This window comes from Phymastichus coffea, unplaced genomic scaffold (genome assembly GCF_024137745.1).
Source record: "Phymastichus coffea isolate CEN01 unplaced genomic scaffold, Cenicafe_Pcof_1.1 PCOF00041, whole genome shotgun sequence".
Lineage (NCBI taxonomy): Eukaryota > Metazoa > Arthropoda > Insecta > Hymenoptera > Eulophidae > Phymastichus > Phymastichus coffea.
The window spans coordinates 1,293,248-1,315,337 of NW_026706852.1; the positions used below are offsets into that span (position 1 = coordinate 1,293,248).

General features: G+C 36.4%; 1 protein-coding gene across 2 annotated transcripts in view; it reads left to right on the forward strand.

Annotated features, from left to right (window-relative positions):
* LOC131664157 (hepatocyte nuclear factor 4-alpha) overlaps positions 1–22,090 on the forward strand; it is a 900,667-nt gene that overhangs the window by 541,528 nt on the left and 337,049 nt on the right. For both annotated transcript variants that reach the window (XM_058935049.1, XM_058935050.1), the window contains exon 5: positions 2,642–2,912. In XM_058935049.1, coding sequence (XP_058791032.1) covers positions 2,642–2,912 — 271 coding nt within the window. The remainder of the gene's footprint in view (positions 1–2,641; positions 2,913–22,090) is intronic.

Below are 22,090 nucleotides of genomic sequence, written 5' to 3' on the forward strand. Positions count from 1 at the left end.
GATTAGCGGCGTCACGAGCCGCCGTAAAATTAGGTCAACTGGGGATGCGACGAGCATTTTTTTGAAAAAGAAAGAGTGAGCGACTGAGCGAGAGCGAAAGTCAGTCAGGTTCCAGGGTAGGTCAGTGGAGGTTGTCAGAAGCAGCAGTTGAGCACGAGGAGCGAGAAGAATGAAGCAAGTGTGGAGCGACGATTTCAAGGAGTTGATCAGCAAGAAGAAGTCCCGGAGGAAGCTGCTCACCAGGAAGGCGACGACGCGTCTTTAAGAAAAGGTAGCCTACCATTTCTCGCTCACCGAGGAATTCTGTTGCAGAACTAAGGTCAAATGCGCTTACAGAGATTTCTCTCTCTCTCTCTCTCTCTCTCTCTCAAACGTAACAGTCGTGCCATACAAAGGTACCGTAATAGTAAGGCGTCCGCCCACCAACTATTGCGACGATTCTCTATTGCCAGTATTCATGTCGTTGCCGTGACGATATCACGCCAGTTAATTAGCTGACTAATTGTCCGGCTTTCATTTATACGGTAGGTTAAGTGAAATACGTAGATATACGAATAAGAACTCTGTAATTAACGAGTGTAACATTTTTATTTTCCCTTTCTTTTCTCTAATCCTCTCTCAATTACTTAAAGCGATATTACCTCACTTCCTCACCCTAAAAATAATTTGTGACGAGCAGTTTTGTATTGAATGGTTTGTATTTATAATAAACTTATCGAACTCCTTTTTATATCTGCCAGCTACAATCTTTCAATTTTTGGATTAGTTCACCAGAAAACTATAGTCATCTTTCCAACAAGTTGAACAATTATCTTTGAAACTTTGGTACGACATAGTGTTCACCTGAACATTATAAACACGCCTTAAATTCATATCATCTTGACGAAAAATTAACGTTTTCACAAACTAAGTATACTTATGGGTACGACTTATGTATTCGACTGACACAAGTAAAAACAATCTGCACTTTTATATCTACCCATGCAGAAAAAAGCTTTTACATTATCCTGCTTCTTACATACAATATCATCCAACAACATAATTGAATTTTCTCTGGTTTTATCTGACGGTAGAATGTCTTCATGCTCCGTGAAAAATAAGTATGGCATTCTTTAGATAGATTCAAGAAATTTTCAAGAAATTTATACTTCGGTTGGCTTAGTGATTTAGACCATTTGCAAACTTCAATCCATTAGGATGAATCGCAGCAAAATTTAAAATACCTCATTTTTTAGCTTTTTCCAAGCGCTATCTAAATTCATTGTAGCATTCCATGTTCATTGTAAATTCAAACTCGTCGAATACAATGCAAGTAATTGAGTTTTTGCTAGAAAAAATGTGAAGTATTAAAGTAAATTTGAAAGATAAAAACATATTTCATTAAAAGAAAATGTTTGTTAATCGAAGTAGAATGCAACAGAATTTTTTTAGATTTTATTCCGAAAAAAAAAATTTTTACTTTTCTTTACCTGATATTTTTTTACATGTAGATAAAATATTGTCATAAAACTGTAGATATCCAATCTTCTCTTAAAAAAATTCATAGCCTAGCAAATGATGGCAGTTTAATTATAATGTGATTGTTTATAATTCTTCTAATTTTCGGAACATTATTAATTTCTACTATTCGGAACATTATTAATTTCTACTATTCGGAACATTATTAATTTCTACTATTCGGAACGCGTATATCCATCTACAATAATCACCGACTTGCTGGGAACAGGGAATTCACCGCTTTGACCTTTTACCATCATTTGAGTATAATCTAATATATAGAAGTTAAATAAAGAGTAGAAATTAATCAGATTTATTTTGTGACGAGAGCCGTAAATCTTTCCTTTGCATACTGTATTTTATTTTCAGCCGCGAAATATTGCGGTTTTTGACCTCAGATTGAATTTGAAATTTTAACTGATATTTTATTATTTCCAATTTAGATCTAGAAATTCCGACTAACTTGATTTGTGCTCGCCATAATCACGAAATAAAACATCTTTTAATTAACCATCGTTAATTAATTACCGATTTTGCTCAAATTTACTCATAGCCTGCCCTGGGAAAGGAGTTGCCGAAAAGAGCTAGATTCGGCCAAACCAACTCCTTCATTCAGTAAACCATGGGCAAATTTGGGTAACGTCCACTTACCCGGTTTGGAAATGAAAACTCGATGTTTGTCGAAGTCGATAAATACTCACGAACTTTCTCGCGTTTCTTACTCGATTCCTCAATGACTGCTGAAACCAAAGCAGTCTGGCGCTTTTTTAAATAAGTCGGGGAGACAAGTTATAACAGAGCTATATAAACTATATAAACTATAGCGCGAGATTTTCGATCAAAATTTTCAAACTTTCAAAATTTTCCATTACAACACTGAGAAATTTGTTATGTAAATATATTTCATTAAAAAATCCAAAAGGACCTAAATAAGTGTTAGTGATAATAGAAATGATTTTTATGGATTTTTTGAATTTCATTCTGAATATTTTTTTTAATGTTGAGATAATGTTTTAGAATGAGAGAATGTATTATAAAATAAATTATCAGTAAAATTATTCTTAATGGATGATGTTATGGTTATGATAAGAAATTAATATAATTTTCTTGAGACACGTGTTTTATGATTAAATTGTCATTACAGTGTGGTAGCATTCATGATGATATCGATTTTAGTAAAAAAAAACTTGCAAGTATTGATGATGTATGTGACAGTATGAAACAACAGCTCCTTATTCTTGTAGAATGGGCTAAATACATACCTATCTTTGGAACATTGACTTTAGATGACCAAGTTGCTTTACTCAGAGCTCATGCAGGTGATCATCTTCTTCTTGGAGTTGCCAGGCGCAGCATGCATTTGACAGATATACTTTTACTTGGCAATGACTGTATAATAGTGAATAATCGTTCAGGTAAACATCTAATCACTTTTATTATACTGAAACAACAAGACATACTGTATACTATGATTGTTGTTCTTAAAACTTATAATTCACAATGGGTTTATCGTCTTCAGTTGAGTTATATTGTATTTGAGTTTTGATGAATATAATTTCTATTAACACGGCTGCTCAAATAAAATTTGTAGAAATTCTACAATATGTGTTATTTATAGGTCAAATTAGTATTCAAGTCTTATTATAGTCGATTTAATGTACAGGGTGACCCATTTTAATCTATGGACCCGAATTGATTCTAAACCACGACATCTGCAAAAAAATGTTTCAGACAAAAGTTGGTCAGGACAAATGGGGCCATTTGACGGTACCATTAGTTTTGACCTTGAAGTTAATTTTGAAGGTCATTTCAAGGTCAAGATGGTTTTTTCAAATGGGAACCCCTATTTTTGAGTGCGGGTTTGGGAAGAGCAGAAAATTTTAAATCAAAATTGTCTTATTCAAAAATTGTTTTTGTGACCTTGAGAAGGTCAAAAATGAAGGTCAAATGTCTGAAAAAACGATTATTCGTACTTTTTCTAAAATGACGTGGTTTTCTTGGTAATATTACCGTTCATAATGCTTGTGAAAGATCAATAAATTCTAAGGGTGTTAATTACTTTGATTAGCTTGACCTTGGCATCAATTTTCAAGGTTATTTGAAGGTTATAACGCATTTTTTATTGGTAAACCATATTTTTGACTGCACTCCCTGTTTTATGATATTAGGTTCTAAAAGAATGTAACTTCTTACATGATGACAGAGATTTCTTAGTTTTTTAACCTAACTTTAAGAAGATCATATCAAGGTAAATTTAGGAACCTTTGTTTGTTTGTTGATTCTTCTTCAGACATGAGTGGCTTTTTGTAATACAAGAAAAGCAAAACAAAAGTTCTTTTATCTTACTTTTAGCGTTACCCGGAAACAAAGACGTGGACGTAGTAAGTTCTGTTTCCTTTCGGGTGCTAGATTATCGTGAGTCCCCTTGCCACTCACGTCGGGGTGCTAGATTATCGTGAGTCCCCTTGCCTCTCACGTCGGAGTGCTAGATTATCTCGATTCCCCTTTCCTCTCACGTTCGATTAGCCACGGATTAATTGTTTGAAGTTCCCTTTCGTTTTCAGAATTTTTTTCAGAGTACAGTACCTGGTCTAGCTAATTTTTGTTTCAAGTTTCTTCAAAATGCACTCGAAAATCGCTTAATCCCTAGTCTGACGCTCGTACTGCTTTCACCACTGTTAGATTTATTTTTGATATTGTTGTATCAATAAATATGTATAAGATCTAACACAGAATGGTCCTAGCTTATTGATACAATTTCTTTTTAATTACGAATTAAAATAATAACTGATTGAAGGATCTGACTCAAGATTTAAAACGTACTTGAAATTTTATTTTTTGTCTCCGAGATATTAAAGCTCAGAGATTGACCGATTTTCATTAGAGGGCGAAATTTATCGTGGTACTATCATTTTTCAATTACTTTTAATTGTATTATTGAAAAAAATTGAGCTTATGTTAGCCATTGATTTATTTGTAATATTTTATTTATTCCTTGAAATCTACCTCGTTATTAAATCATTATTCACACTTCTTGTACTTGATCCGGAAGAAATTTCGTAATATGGCTGATTATCCACCAACACAAATTGTTGATATGATATTAATTTTAGGAGAATGTCACAACAATTTCGCCGCTGCATCAAGACTTTATGCTGTACGCTTTCCAAATAGAAGACACCCTTCTGATATGACAATAAGAACCTTAACTGAAAAAGCTCGCGAAGGGCACCTTGTTCGCCAACGCCGTCATCATGATTATAAAGATAATGATGTTCGAACCTTAACAATTCTCGCAGCTGTCCACTTAGATCCGCACATTAGTACTCGACAGATTGAAAGAGAAACGGGTATACCGCAAAGTACAGTTTCGAGAATCTTAAGATATTTAAATTATCACGCTTACCACATCACTCTAACGCAAGCCTTACAGCCGCGTCATATTTTAGCGCGAATTAATTTCTGCCAATGGGCTTTGCAAACCATACAAAATGATCTCTATTTTTTCGATACTTACTTTTCTCCGACGAAGCTAAGTTTTATAGCGACGGGCAGCTGAACAGACATAACTGTCACTATTGGTCACACGAAAATCCTTACTGGTTTAGAGCTGTAGACCATCAAAATCGATGGAGTCTCATGGTCTGGTGCGGAATCGTAAACGGATATCTTATTGGACCTTACTTTTTTGATCAAAATGTTGACAGGCATAGCTACTTAGCGTTGATAAGGGACCATTTACCCGGTCTCTTGGAAAATGTTGACTTGGCAACGCGACAAAGAATGTGGCTTCAACAAGATGGTGCTGCGCCTTATTTTGCACGTATTGTACAGGACTTTTTAAATAATCGTTATGATGGCAGGTGGATTGGACGAGGAGGACCAATTGAATGGCCTGCTTCTTCGCTGGATCTCACGTTACCCGACTTTTTCTTGTGGGGGTTCGTGAAAAATGTTGTTTTTGCACAACGGCCAACCTCGAGGGAGGATATGATGGAACGAATCCGTACAGCTTGCGCAGCCATTCCTCGAGAAACATTGCTCAGGACTGTGGGCAGTTTTGAAAGACGTGTACGCATGTGTCTTCAAGCCAACGGAGAAAACTTTGAACAATTTATCCGTGGTTAACCGCAGCCATTGTGAGAGGCAAGAGGACTCACGATAATCTAGCACCCCAACGCGAGAGGCAAGGGGACTCACGATAATCTGGCACCCCGACGTGAGAGGCAAGGGGACTCACGATAATCTAGCACCCCGACGTGAGAGGCAAGGGGGCTCACGATAAACAGAACTTACTACGTCCACGTCGTTGTTTCCGGGTAATGCTAAAAGTAAGATAAAAGTACTTTTGTTTTGCTTTCCTTGTACTACAAAAAGCCACTCATGTCTGAAGAAGAATCAGCAATCAAACATAGATTCCTAAACTGACCTTGATATGACCTTCTTAAGATTAGGTTAAAAAACTAAGAAATCTCTGTCATCATGTAAGAAGTAACATTCTTTTAGAACCTAATATCATAAAACAGGGACTGCAGTCAAAAATATGGTTTACCAATAAAAAATGCATTATAACCTTCAAATAACCTTGAAAATTGATGCCAAGGTCAAGCTAATCAAAGTAATTAACACCCTTAGAATTTCTTGATCTTTCACAAGCATTATGAACGGTAATATTACGAAGAAAACCACGTCATTTTAGAAAAAGTACGAATAATAGTTTTTTCAGACATTTGACCTTCATTTTGGACCTTTCCAAGGTCACAAAAAAAATTTTTGCATAAGACAATTTTGATTTAAAATTTTCCGCTCTTTCCAAACCCGCACTCAAAAATAGGGGTTCCTATTTGAAAAAACCATCTTGACCTTGAAATGACCTTCAAAATTAACTTCAAGGTCAAAACTAATGGTACCGTCAAATGGCCCCCTTTGTCTTGACCAACTTTTGTCTGAAACATTTTTTTGCAGATGTCGTGGTTTAGAAGCCATTTGGGTCCATTGATTAAAATGGGTCACCCTGTATATTATCAAATTTAAGCTTTAATTATTTACATTGAAATGTGAACTATCCTTAAAATTTTATTATTTCAGATATAAAATAAGTACGCTCCTAATTCGAACTATATGATAGAATTATTTTATTTCTTCTTTTAAAATATTAATGTATGAAATTTTTATGTTCAATAGATTTTTAAATCACACTAAACAATGTATGATGATATTAGTTATTACATTCCTATAGAGAAGATTTTGTATTAGTCAGGAAAACTGATGATCTTAAAATCATGAAAGAATTACTTTTTCAAATTTCAGAAAATATGAAAATAATGTATAACGGTGAAATCCAGTCGTCCCTTTCCAGGTAGCTCGCGACTGTCCGTATAAATTATTTATTTAATAAAGGGGGATTCGGGAAGCAAAAGAAAACGTTCCCACGACTTAATAATGCGTCGAGCGAAAGCATTAATCATACGGAAACGAACTTTCACGAGATCAGGAATGATTCCAGGTACAATTATCACAAGAAAAAATCTGAATTGAACAACAACTTTAATAATAAAATAAAAAAACTTATTTTGAACAATAAAATAATGCCGCCGTTACATTAAACTCACAAAAGCAAACGCACAGCGGATTAGCTGCAGGGCTGCTCACCGAACCGCTGTTTGTTTAATCGAGAAAAAGATATAAAAAAGAAGGTACATTCGAATACAAAAGAAAGAAATAATAACGCCCGAACAAAGTCAATAGACGACTTCGTAGCTGGCAGAGCAGCCGAGCTACGTAGCACACGATCAGCACCTCGGACAGAGAGAGAGAGAAAAACACAGCACCGACCTTGCCTCGCGCTGTTGATATGTGGCTCCATTCCCTTTGACCTCTGCTGATGCTGATTGATTCTACGGCGATACAAAATTCCTTTGTTAAAATATATTCCTTGATTTTTTCTTGTTCTTGTTTCTTAAGTTTTAGTGGTGTTGTTGCTGTTGTTAATGCTGTTAATGTTGTTGCTGTTGTTAATACTGTTAATGTTGTTGCTGTTATTATTGCTGTTAATGTTTTTGCTGTTACTAGCGTTGCGGTTGTTATTGAATGTTGCTAATATTCTGGTGTGTGTGTGTGTTGGCTGTGACTGTTGAGTATGTGCTTAGGTTGTGTCGTGCTCCCTGTTCAGACCACAAAAAATGCTGCTCACCGCCAAGAGAAAAATGTCTGCACGCGCGCACAAAACCTCGCGTTACCCACGTGCACCGGTGCCGGCCTCGCTGCTCTCACGATATCACTTTTATCACACACAAAAAACGTTACTCACTGTTCCGCGCACCAAGCACGTTATCCTTAACTAAAATTACGGCGAGCGTGTAGAAAGTTAGCCAACAAAAAAAATAACAAAATCCAAGATAAAACTTATGCGCACGTCGGTCTGCTTCACTGTCTTGCTGCTACTGTCGATTTTTCTCTCTCTTCTCCAGCGAGATGCGCGCGCAGGTTTGCCAGCGACTCGCTATCTCTCTCCGATCTTCTGTCTCTCTCCCTCTCACTGTTATCTGCTCGTCAGCTCCCTCCAATCGCCGTCGCCGACGTCTCACCTCAAGAAAGGAAGCAAAAGAAACAGCTGATGAAAGTGTGCTCAACCAGCGCTCCCTCTCAGCCTGGCAAGGCGCACGGGCATTGATGAGAGCTTGACGGAGAGCGACAGCCGAACCGTGATTCTCCGTTACAAATGTTTAAGTAATTTTTGTATATGTAGATGATGTATAAAATGTACGTGTTAAGTTGGTAATTAATAAAGTTTTATACGGTAGAAAGTCATGTAAGAGCTTATTTAATGTTTTTATAAAATGAAGAAAGGAAATTTAAAAAAAATGGATTTTTTGAATGTTGAAATCTTTTAAAAATATAACAAACATCATTTTTAAACTTCTTAACATTAGCTTATCTAAAAACTCTAAAAAGTTTATCGAAAATAAATATTTTTGGTATTTAATGCGTCTTTTCTCACTTACAGGCAGTGGAATGTTTCTCTTCACAAATTGTTACAACTACCTAAATTTTACCTTTTTTGTATCTCTACAATAGAATATTGTTGATTTTTCGAAACCCAAAACTTACAGAATTTCAACTTCTCGCGCGCTTAGCCTAATTTTTAGGTGGCGTGCGACTAAACGCTCATTGGTCGTGCGCTACTCGCCTGCTTATACCTGTTTAGTGCACACACCTCTCTCTATCTCTCTCTCTCCCTTTTTCTTTCTTCCACTGCAGCGTTCCCTTTCTCTTTCTTCGATCTAACTCGGACGTGTCTGGCAATCTATGGTAGCTGAAGAAGAGGTACAGTGTTAAGCACATGGAAAACAGTACGCCCGATACTGATCACTGCACCTGGCCGAGGGCAGAGGGGAGAGGGACTAGCGAGAAGCAGGCTACTTCCTGCTCTCGTCACAGAAATCTTCATATTATAAATAGTTTTTACTAAGGTGGCTTTCTATCTCACTGTTTATCCATACTAAAGCCTTCTCAAGTTAATCAGAGAAAAGTTCATCGTTATCCTGGCTATAAACTGACGTCGACGCTTTAAATTTTTTACTTTCCCGAGGTTTCATTGATGAAGCAGCGAATAAAGTGTTGTATAAAGTATCTTCTATAAATTTGGGAGCTTGTAAGTACGTATGTACTTTCTATATTTGAAATTTTTAATTCAGTGGAGTATTTATCATGTTGAGACTGTTGCTTGAGATTATTTGTATCTTCATCTTGAGTTTTGGAAAATTTATTAATCAATGAGGTAGAAATAAGTGCTATCATAACTTGTGTTGATATAGCAGGAGCATCGACATTCTTAGGGCATTGCCTGGAAATATGACCGAATTTATTACATAAAAAACAGATAGTTAAATCGGCACTCAGAAAGATCCAGCAATTTCTGTTATTGAAGTTAATTAGGAGCGTTTCAGAAAGAAGCGGAATGTCGCCATTCTTAATATATACTTCAGGACGAAATAAAAGAGTGTACATTCTGCCAGGTTTATTTGTACAAGCACGAACGTAGTGTATTTGAGACACGAGTTTAATGTTTTTGTTTTCCAAAGCATCAAGCAGTACTTAATTTCGGATTATAGGATTCACATTTGAGATGGCAACGCGTTTGTTTCTTTCCATAAGGGGTCGAAGCTCGGAGCTCGAATTTAGAATCTTTCACTATAACGACTTTATTTACAAGACCGTCTAACGTGAGTAGACGATAGAAAAACACAGACATGGCTACCGAAAATTTTGGACATAAACTTAGTACTATTGACATCTGTTAAGGTTTTAATGCCATCAATATAGTTGTGACGATGCGTCATCACGTGAAAAGCCTGACCTACGGAGCACACGCGAAATCCTCTTCCGACAAGAGGACGCAGACGAACGGTCAGCTGATGCCGCTTAGCTCACATAAGCACAATAAATAACCTCGAGACCTCGCGAAAACACCTCTCAGGACCAGCCCAATTGATGCGCACCACCCTTCCACTCCCACACACACACACTTTCACACATAGCAACCCAGACCGACGCTCCCCCAGGAAGCCAGGCGACGAGGAAGTTAAGAGCCTGGCTAACGTCACAAGGAGAGCACTGCATACACGCACTAACGCCGCTGGTCACCCAATCAACGCACCCGAAGGACCGTCCGAAATACACATACATACGAGGTGTGTTCAAAAAGTAAGGTGACTTTATATTTTTAAGAAAAAATATTTATTTATTTATCAATATTTATGTTGTCCCCTTCAAAGTAATCCCCCTCAGATACAATACACTTATGCCAACGGTTTTTCCAATCTTCAAAGCACTTCTCATAAGCACTTTTCGGTATAGCCTTGAGCTCTTTCAGCAATGCAGTCTTTATCTCTTCAATCGTTGCAAATCTCCGTCCTTTCATAGGTCTCTTTAGTTTTGGGAACAAGAAAAAGTCACATGGGGCCAAATCCGGTGAATATGGTGGCTGAGGCATGATTGTGGTGTTGTTTTTGGCCAAAAAATTTCTTACAAGCAAAGATGAGTGAGCAGGGGCATTATCGTGATGCAAAAGCCATGAATTGTTTTTCCACAATTCTGGGCGTTTTCTTCGTATTGCTTCTCGCAAACGGCGCATAACTTCAAGATAATACTGTTTATTGACCGTACGTCCATAATCGAAAGTACGTTGCCCGTGAAATTTGAAAAGTCACCTTACTTTTTGAATACACCTCGTACATACAATAACCGACCTTCCGAGCACCGGGTAGCAGGTACGAGAAACGGCAACGGGACGTGATGCAAATGCGTGAGCTGAGTGGCGGTCATGTTCCGACGCTCTCGGTAGCAAGCTTGAGCCAGACCGAGAGTGGGGAAGGAAGAGAGAGTCTGAGCGTATGAATGCGAGTGAGGCGACCGGTAGAAGAGTGACTGAGCGCCAGAGGGAATGAGGTTAGGACATGTGTGTGAGCGAAAAAAATGTTACCGATACTATCGTAAGGAAAATCGGTAGGACTGGGAAACGTGCGCGAGAAAGAGATAGACGATAACGACGTGGAATTAAGCAATGCGCGCGATTTGATCGATCAATCAACGAATAAGATAGGGTTAGACCGACAAATAAGGAAATTAGGCGCCAAAATCCGACCAGTAATAAAATTGCGCGAGTTAAAAAGCTATAATAGACGACGCTGATGATCGACTTGACGACAATTTCGACCAATCAAATAAAAACCCGCGACTGTAAAGGGAGGTAATAGAGAAGACGTGTAATGAAGCCGCGCTAGCCACGGCCTATTCTCCTGGAAGCCGCAGCCGAGCCCAGATCGGAATTTCAAGTGAGTGATGTGAAGCAATATATTTTCTTTGTGTGCCACGGTGAGGAAGAGAGAGAAAAGGAATGAGAACCTCGGCTGACCGGACGATGACACTATTTTATTGCGGGCACGATTGACCCGCAACTAACCGGTGGAGCGTGAGACGGCCAATTGACCTGACCTGTAGCTATCGCAAGTGCGGGTTGCGATTGTGTCGTTGTGGGCCTAATAATGGGGAATGGTTCGTGTGCTGCACAAGGGGGAATAGCGTCGGCGTGGATAATCAGATCTAAAATAAAGTAGAATACATTGGTATTGGGCAGACTATAGATTAGGAATCGAAATAATAGGAAATCACAATAGGCTGACCCGGGGAAACCGACCACGACTTGTTTAATAAATAAAAATTTGCCGTGATAATTCTGCGTTGTCATTGAATTAACCTAGTGCCTTGAGACTCCAGATTTCCCCGTAGCTAACGCGATCGGGTAACGCGAAGCTGGCTAGCGTGTCGCCGCTGCGACGCCATTTTGTGTGCGCGTAAGATCAAGCCCCTCACTACTCTTCACCGCCCCTGAATTGATGATATGGCGCCTTGAGACGCCGTTCCGAAGACCTGCTTCTGAAAAGAGCTTCTGCTCCGACATTTTGACTAGCCGCTGCCTGAGTAGTATAGCAATGTATGTTCCAGCACACCTGCGGGGGGTCTGTAACCCGTTGACCCCACCGGGCTTAACCCTTTGCCCCCCCCCTGGCTTAACCCTTTCATGTTAATAATAATTATTATTGTTAACAATTATTATTAACAATATTCGTGGGGGTCCCTTGGTTTAACCCTTTGATTCCCTGGCCTCTATCCCTTCCATGTTAATTATTATTATTAATGTTAATAACACAGGACCACAAATGGGAACCGGAAAAAGTCCTTCGGCAAAATTGATACCCTATCTGTATTTCGACGCGCTGATTCCAAATCCGAGGTCCACATAACCCCAGCACGTCGTGTTCAAGGACATTTGAAGGTCAAACGCATTTACTACGGGAAAACATAAAATCTGACCACGGATTCGGAAAGAGAGGGAAATTTTACGTCCAAATATGTATTTTCTATTTTTTCCAACATGACCCTCCAAGGTCATCTGAGGGTCAAATGACTCACCGATAGATCAAATTCGTATTTCCCACATACATCATCACAACTAAAGACATGCGTACAAATGAGTCAGGTATCTTTAGGTTTCTCGATGCGCTGAATCCAAATCCGAGGTCCACATAACCCCAGCACGTCGTATTCAAGGACATTTGAAGGTCAAACGCATTTACTACGGAAAAACATAAAATCTGACCACGGATTCGGAAAGAGCGGGAAATTTTACGTCCAAATATGTATTTTCTATTTTTTCCAACATGACCCTCCAAGGTCTGAGGGTCAAATGACTCACCGATCGATAAAATTCATGTATTTCATATACATCATTACACTACAGATTTTTAACTATAATTTGGTCACGTATCTTTAGGTATTTCGACGCTCTAAATCAAAATCTGAGGATCCTCGGTCTCAAATTCAAATATGAGTTACGGTGAGAACTTAGTTCATGGTTATGTTAGCTCTCTTTATGGTTTTCTCGCGCGGATATTGCCAATCGATTCCAGCAATTAAAATTCACCTAGCTTGATATATAGACTTGATTTCAGATAGTGATGTCGATCAAAAAGATTTACGAATGACGCGTTCTTTTATTAGCAAACGATCTGCGGAGCGCTTTTCTTTTGTGTGGAGTAGTAGTGTCTCTTTTAAGAGACCAACAATAGTCTGACATCATGTTCACATCCCAATAGCCTTGATATCTTCTTTCGATGTCTTTGAAGTCTTGGTGGAATCTCTCTCCTTGCTCCTCGCTAAAGTCTCCTAAATTTTCAGGAAAGTAATCAAGATGAGAATGAAGAAAATGAATTTTCAAATTCATCAAGCAACTCATTATTTTGTAATTACCCAACATCTCATTTACTATATCTTCGTAATCGTCGTCTTTATTATTTCCTAAAAATTTATGCGAACTTCTCTAAAGCTTTGCCACGCGTTGCGTTCCTTTATCGTCATTCTTCTTTCAAATTCTTCATCTCGTAATAGTTCTCTTATTTGTGGACCATAAAAGACTCCTTCGTTGATCTTTGCTTCCGAAAGTTTTGGAAATTTCTCGAAGAGATACATAAAAGAGTTGCTTTCGTCTTATGAATTTTTCATTGCTTTAATGAACTGTTTGACCAAACCAAGCTTAATATGCAAGGGTGGGAGAATGACTTTATTTGCAGGTATAAGACTTTCGTGTAAAACATTTTTATTACCTGGGGTCAAATTTTGTCGAAGTGGCCATTCTTTTCTCACATAGTGTTGATCTCGGGCACGGCTATCCCATTCACAAATGAAACATGGATATTTCGTGAAGCCACTTTGTTGACCCAACAAAATTGTTGTTATTTTCAAATCTCCAACCAACTGCCACCCGTGAGTATCATAATGCAATTTCTGTAGCAGTAAATCGAGATTACTATATTCCTCTTTCAAGACAATGGAATGACCAATTGGTATAGGGGCGTATATGTTACCGTTATGGAGTAAAACTGCTTTCAAGCTTCTCGTAGAAGAATCAATAAACAGACGCCAATCAATAGCTTCATACTCTACGTTTCCAAATTCATTTATCAGTCCTGCAACGTCGTTGCAATAAACTAAATCGCATTCTTTCGAAAAAAATTTTCTAAATTGTTGATCACGATTTCGGTAAAATGTGATGGAAGTACCAGGAGCCAGACAATTTTTTTCTTTCAATCTAGATGCTAATAGTTCCGAAAGTTCTTTTGAAAGTCCTGTGTCTCGAACTAAGAATGATTAAACCCATAAAATGTCTGGTCTTGCTCATCATCTTCTATATCTTCCATTCCATCAGTGCAACCTCTTCTACTTGGCCCCTCTCTCGTTGATTCTTCTGTTTGCATTTCTATATTCTCAGCACCTACATCGGACACATTTCTACTGATCGAAATTTCAGGTTCTTTAGCATCCAAGGTGGCGAGGACATTGTATTCGTGTGCCGAAACCCAGGGCACCTCCTCGTGGTGGCGGCGGGTAACGGCTTTTTTTGTCTTTTTTGTTTTCCGGCAAAGCCCTGGGGTGAAGGCATTATGCCGTCATGGTCGGCACACGAAAGAGTACGATGCAGGGTTTCGGAATCCCAGTATCGGCGGTTGGTCGGGGTGAGCAAGCGGGCCCGCAATCGTCGTCATCATGCGACCGCAGTTCCAGTTCTACACTGGTGGATAACTTGGCCTGTGTAGGATCTACTGCTACAAGAATAGAATTGGCACCATGCAAAGAGCGTATTGACAACTTTTGTGTTGTTTGTGGTAAATTTTGTTTTAAAACTCAAAGAGAATCTTTCACTGATAAACTGCTAGAAAATTATAAAATAGTTTTCCCTTTAATCACTGAACAAATAAACAACTGTTGGACTCCAAAAACTATATGTTTAAAATGTAAGATACAACTGCACCAGAAAATATCGCAATACATCTCGCCAATGATTTGGCGTAATCCGACAGATCATAATACAGACTGTTACTTCTGTTTGACTGATATACGTGGATATAATGGTAAAAATGTATCCCAATTACGTTATCCATTCGTTACGTCTGTAACTCTTCCTGTTCTCGCCACCTTGGATGCTGAAGAACCTGAGATTTTAGAAATGCAAACAGAAGAATCAGTGGGAGAGGGTTCAAGTAGAAGAGGTTGCACTGATAAAATGGAAGATACAGAAGATGATGAGCAAGACCAGACATTTAATGAGTTTAATCAAGAAGAGCTGAGTGATTTAGTTCGAGACACGGGACTTTCAAAAGAACTTTCGGAACTATTAGCATCTAGATTGAAAGAAAAAAATTGTCTGGCTCCTGGTACTTCCATCACATTTTACCGAAATCGTGATCAACAATTTAGAAAATTTTTTTCGAAAGAATGCGATTTAGTTTATTGCAACGACGTTGCAGGACTGATAAATGAATTTGGAAACGTAGAGTATGAAGCTATTGATTGGCGTCTGTTTATTGATTCTTCTACGAGAAGCTTGAAAGCAGTTTTACTCCATAACGGTAACATATACGCCCCTATACCAATTGGTCATTCCATTGTCTTGAAAGAGGAATATAGTAATCTCGATTTACTGCTACAGAAATTGCATTATGATACTCACGGGTGGCAGTTGGTTGGAGATTTGAAAATAACAACAATTTTGTTGGGTCAACAAAGTGGCTTCACGAAATATCCATGTTTCATTTGTGAATGGGATAGCCGTGCCCGAGATCAACACTATGTGAGAAAAGAATGGCCACTTCGACAAAATTTGACCCCAGGTAATAAAAATGTTTTACGCGAAAGTCTTATACCTGCAAATAAAGTCATCCTCCCACCCTTGCATATATTAAAGCAATGAAAAATTCATAAGACGAAAGCAACTCTTTTATGTATCTCTTCGAGAAATTTCCAAAACTTTCGGAAGCAAAGATCAACGAAGGAGTCTTTGATGGTCCACAAATAAGAGAACTATTACGAGATGAAGAATTTGAAAGAAGAATGACGATAAAGGAACGCAACGCGTGGCAAAGCTTTAGAGAAGTTCAGCATAAATTTTTAGGAAATAATAAAGACGACGATTACGAAGATATAGTAAATGAGATGTTGGGTAATTACAAAATAATGGGTTGCTTGATGAATTTGAAAATTCATTTTCTTCATTCTCATCTTGATTACTTTCCTGAAAATTTAGGAGACTTTAGCGAGAAGCAAGGAGAGAGATTCCACCAAGACTTCAAAGACATCGAAAGAAGATATCAAGGCTATTGGGATGTGAACATGATGTCAGACTATTGTTGGTCTCTTAAAAGAGACACTACTACTCCACACAAAAGAAAAGCGCTCCGCAGATCGTTTGCTAATAAAAGAACGCGTCATTCGTAAATCTTTTTGATCGACATCACTATCTGAAATCAAGTCTATATATCAAGCTAGGTGAATTTTAATTGCTGGAATCGATTGGCAATATCCGCGCGAGAAAACCATAAAGAGAGCTAACACAACCATGAACTAAGTTCTCACCGTAACTCATATTTGAATTTGAGACCGAGGATCCTCAGATTTTGATTTAGAGCGTCGAAATACCTAAAGATACGTGACCAAATTATAGTTAAAAATCTGTAGTGTAATGATGTATATGAAATACATGAATTTTATCGATCGGTGAGTCATTTGACCCTCAGACCTTGGAGGGTCATGTTGGAAAAAATAGAAAATACATATTTGGACGTAAAATTTCCCGCTCTTTCCGAATCCGTGGTCAGATTTTATGTTTTCCCGTAGTAAATGCGTTTGACCTTCAAATGTCCTTGAACACGACGTGCTGGGGTTATGTGGACCTCGGATTTGGAATCAGCGCGTCGAAATACATATAGGGTATCAATTTTGCCGAAGGACTTTTTCCGGTTCCCATTTGTGGTCCTGTGTAATTGTTTATAATTTTTTAGGAAGGTTTCTAGGGCTCCTAGTCCCTAGGGCTCCTAGTCCCTAGGGCTCCTAGTCCCTAGGGACCCTATACCTAGTGCTTTCAGTCTAATTAAATTTAAATGTTTTTTTTTTTTAAAGTTATAAATATATATTATTAACAATTTACTTGCTACATTGAGAATGAAACGAATAGAAAATAGCGACGATTTTTTGAAAAAAATGAAGAGACAGACCGGAGAATCGAACCGGAGTCCTCTGGGTTGGCAGACTAGCGTTCTACCACTAGAGCCAATTCCACATGTACCTTACAGGATGCATATTGTATATATTAGCTACACACGCATACATTTGGTATAGGGCCTGAGCGTGCGGAGGAAGAGGGGAGCGCGTGCTGTCTATAGTTCTGGCCTGATGGGGATGCGCTACTATAGTAGTAGTAAACGTGCGCTCTCTCTCTAGCTCTGACTCAGCGTGGACCACAGTGCGAGGAGGAGGGGAGCGCATGATCAGCTATGCTTACTAACTACCCTATTATCTTAAGTTGATTATTATTATTATTATTATTATTAACCAGAGTATAGTACAAAATATTACAACAAGTAGTAATAATTATACAATTATACATTACAAATTTGTAACCCGGCAGAGGATAAACCTGTTCGCTGGTCTGGTATTTTAAAACTACTAAACACTTAAAGAAAATTAAGAAAAAAAACAAAAAACTTAAAACTAAGAGTTGGTTTGTATAATAGATTATACTATTTCACAAATGAAGTATGGCTTAATATTGGTAGCAAGAATGCTTCCAATAAAAGCTTACTTCACTAATATCTTAAATTTTGTTCTTCTATCTCCAATATCTGATTAACATTTGTCTGGCCGTTACGATTGTCGTCATTGATGCTTTCATTTTTCTTGCATATGATATTCTTTCATATGTATTTAGTCTAGCTGGACAAGTAAGTCCTGTAGCACACGTGACTCTATAATGAGGGAATAATTCAGTATGTTGTTTATGTGAATCGCATTTACATGTTGCTGTGAATACTATGTCATCTAAGACTATCAAATCTTTATATTTAGGTTGTTGTTCCAGTGAGTGCAATGAATTAGTGAAAGTTTGATATCCTCTGATACCTCTATAAAAGTATAATAATGCTTTATTGTTTCCAAGATAATTGATGTCTCCATAGATCATTCGAATATTATTTGTTTGTTGAATCGGTTTTCCTGATGTATTTTTTGGTTTACTTGTTTCTATTTGCATACTATTGTTGTCTGCAATGTCATCTATTTGTTTAAATACTGTTTCTATGGGTTTATATCTTACTTTATCTATATTTGGTTCTTTGAGAACTTCTTTGTTTTCTTCTCTTATGAAATGTATATGTTTTTTACCAATTAATTGTTTGTATGTGCAGTATTCACATTTATTAATGAAATGTATGTTGGTTGTATCTGTTTTTGTTAGAATGTAAGTTTCGTTTCTTTTTCCCTCTTTGAATCCGTTTTTTGTTTTGGTATTAATAGTTATCCGTTGTGAGTTCCATGCTATGTCAATCACATTTGCAATTGTTTCAATTATTTTTCTGTAGTTATCTGATGCTTTCATTTTTTTCATGTTATATTCAGACATTCGACGATGAGAACGATTTTGATGAAGTGTACAAGTGCCTTGTGAACACAAATATGTCCTTACATCCAAGAGAAACTTATCCTTATCCTCATCCACATGGACTTCCAATGCTGAATTTAGACTATCAAAGTTCCCTTGTTGCTTTAGTTTGTAATAGATTTGTTGTAAATTGTTGCAGTGTATTTTGTGGTTCATTGTATTCCTGTATCTAGAATCTAGTATGGATGGCCTTTGATCCATTTTTTTATTTTGTCCTTTATTGTTTTTATATTGCTGTTTAAAGTTTTGAGGTGAGAAGGTAGTTGATTGAAGGTGGCTAAAGCTCTTGTATAGCTATCTTTAATGCTGATTGTTAATTTTCTTTTAAGGGGCTGTATAGTTTTTTTCCTTGTTACGGAATTTTTCTTTAGGAACATATCTTGCAGGTTGACATAGTGATACACTAGAGATTCCATGGTGAATGTTTGATCTATGTTTAGTGGATTTTTTTCATTTATAAACTTGTTTTTATTTATTATTTGTAATAGTCGCGTTTGTAGAGTTTGTATATATTTGAGTCTTCCAATGTATGCTCCACCCCATGCTATAATACCATAGGTTGTTATGCTATGGAAAAGTGCATAGTAAATCATACGTAGGTTATCTGTGCTCATTATCCTAGATAATTTGTGGAAAATATAAGTTAGATATTTTAGTCTATTGTATAGCATGTTTGTATGCAGGTCCCATCTCATATGGCTATCGAAATGCACTCCAAGGTACTTAGTATTATCAACTTTTCGAATGGGTGCACCCTTTATATTTATATGTAGATATGTTGAGTTGCTATTGCAGTTATTTCCAAAAGCCATATAAACTGTTTTGTCAATGTTTAGTGACAGTTTATTCAATGCTAGCCAAATGGATATTTTGTTTAAGTAGAAATTCATATTTCTTTCGACTTCATGCCATGTTTCGCCTTTCACGATAATTACCGTGTCATCAGCAAAAGCCGACACACTATCATTTGGTAGCAATTGTAACATATCATTTATATAGATTATGAAAAATAAAGGTCCCAATATTGTACCTTGTGGTACGCCAATGTTGACTTGTTGATATTGACTATATTCACCATTGATTTTAACTCTTTGTTTCCTATTACTTAGATAGCTTTTGATAAGTTCATACGCACTTCCTCTAATTCCATATCTATAAAGTTTTTTGAGTAGAATTTTGTGGTCCACAGTGTCAAAAGCTTTCGCTAGATCCAAGAAAGTTGCTGCTATTGATTTACTTTTGTCTAGTTGATTGTATATTGAGTTGGTTAGGTAGTATAGGGCATTTTTGGTGCTAAGACCTTTTCTAAAACCAAATTGTTTATTAGAAAATAAATTATGTTTGTTGAAAAAACTTGTAATCCTGATTTGTATTAATTTTTCAAAAATTTTGGCAATATTTGATATTAAAGATATAGGTCTATAATTTGTTGGTAGATACTTCTCTTTAGTTTTATAGATAGGAATTATTTCAGCACTTTTTAATTCATCAGGCCATATTTCTTTTTGTAAGCATAAATTAAAGATATAGGTCAACGGATCACTTATGTGATTTATTATTATTTTTAGTACCTGAGTGTTGATGCCGTCAGATCCTCCATTTTTGTTGCCCATTTTTCTTATTGTTTGTTGAACTTCTATTCTATTTGTTAAATGTAGAAAAATACTGTTGTTGTTCATAGATGGTAGAGTAATGTTACTATTTATTGGTTGTCTAATATTATCACATATCTGTTTGCCTACTGTACTGAAAAATGTATTCATTTGTTCTGCAATGTCGTTTGAGTTTGTAATTTTATTATTACCTATTAGTAGATGATTTATGTTATTGTTTTTATTGGTTTTCGTCCCAATTTTGTTGTTGATTATTTTCCATAATTTTCGTGGATTGTGTTGATTTGTTTTGATTTGATTTTTTTCATATTTTTCTTTAGCTAGATCTATGGTCTTTTTTAAAGTTTCTACATAGTTTTTATATTTTTCTCTTTTTATTGTATTATTGGGATCTTTTTTCCAATTATTATAAAGTTTTTCTTTGTGTGCACATGATATCATTATTGCTTTAGTTATCCAATTACTCCTTGGATTCATTTTATTCTTATTGTGTTTATTGTTTTTAGATGATGCCTTGATACATGTTTGTATTTTTTCTATTAATTTGTTCGTTGCTAGGTTAGGGTCTTTTATTATTTGTATGTCAGCCCAAACAGTTCTTTTGGCTTTATTTTTTAGTTTAAAATAGTTTATTATTTTGAAATGGGTTTTTTGTGTACATTTATAATTATTCCTTAGACTCATCATTATTGGGTAGTGATCATTGAAGGGTATGTTGAGGACGTAAGTTTTATATTTGACTTTTTCTAGCCTAACAAAAAAATTATCTATACATGTACCTTTGTTAATATCAATATTGGATGGTCTTGTTATGGTATGTAGACCTGGGCAATATCCATTTTCTAGCAGTACTTGTAGAAAATCTTGATCTAGTATTTCTTCTCTCAATATATCAAAATTAAAGTCTCCCATTAAAATATTGTTTTTATATTTTTTATTTATTTTCAATAATTCTTTGAGATTCAAAAGGAATTCAGATTTAGATAAATCATGGGATCTGTAAATTGCAGACAGCACCAAATTTTTGTTGTTTTATAGTGTAATTTTAGAGTTAATTATTTTTAATTTATCTATTTCGAGAATTTCTGTAATTTCGATGATTTCTTCTTTCATGTACAAAACAACACCATCTGATTTGTTTATTTTACTTTCATTATAATATATTTTATAGTCTGGAATATTGAACATTTCATGATTTTCTAAATACCATGTTTCTGTGCATACTATTATACATGGTTTTTTATCGAGGTTCTTCAGAAATACTAGCAATTTATTGTAATTTTTTTTTAGGCTTCTGATGTTTATACATAGAATGATATTATTTTCCTTACATATATATTTATTTAGATCATCAATATTATCTGTTTTATGTTCATTTTCAAATATAATATCATATAAATTGTTATCCATATTGTAATATTGCAGAAAACTATTTAGTATTTTTGGTTTTATTACCTGTTGGACTTGGTGTAGATAACGATGATAACGATAAACTGTTATTTATTCTCGGACGGTTATATATCTTGCGGGTGTTTGTTTCAAAGTTTATTCTACCAAAATATCTTTGATAAGTTGGTTGAATTGGATAATCTGTCATTTCAATATACCTTTTTATTTTCATTTTTAAAACTTCACACATTTCGCTGTCGATTGCACTATGGTTTACGTTGTAGTTTTTACTATATGTTTCATTGTGGAAAATGCAGTTTGGACATTGGAGTATGCTACTACTACACATTTTTGCTTGGTGCTTGCCTGCACATTTATAACACGTTGGCTCTTTTTTTGCTTTTTCACACTTTCCGCCGCCGTGGCCAAAACCTGAGCAGTTATAACACGGATATGTATTGATGACGTCGAAGATTCTGCAGTTTTGACAACCAATAAATAATTTGTTACTATTGTTTTTTGTATGTTTATATAAAATAGA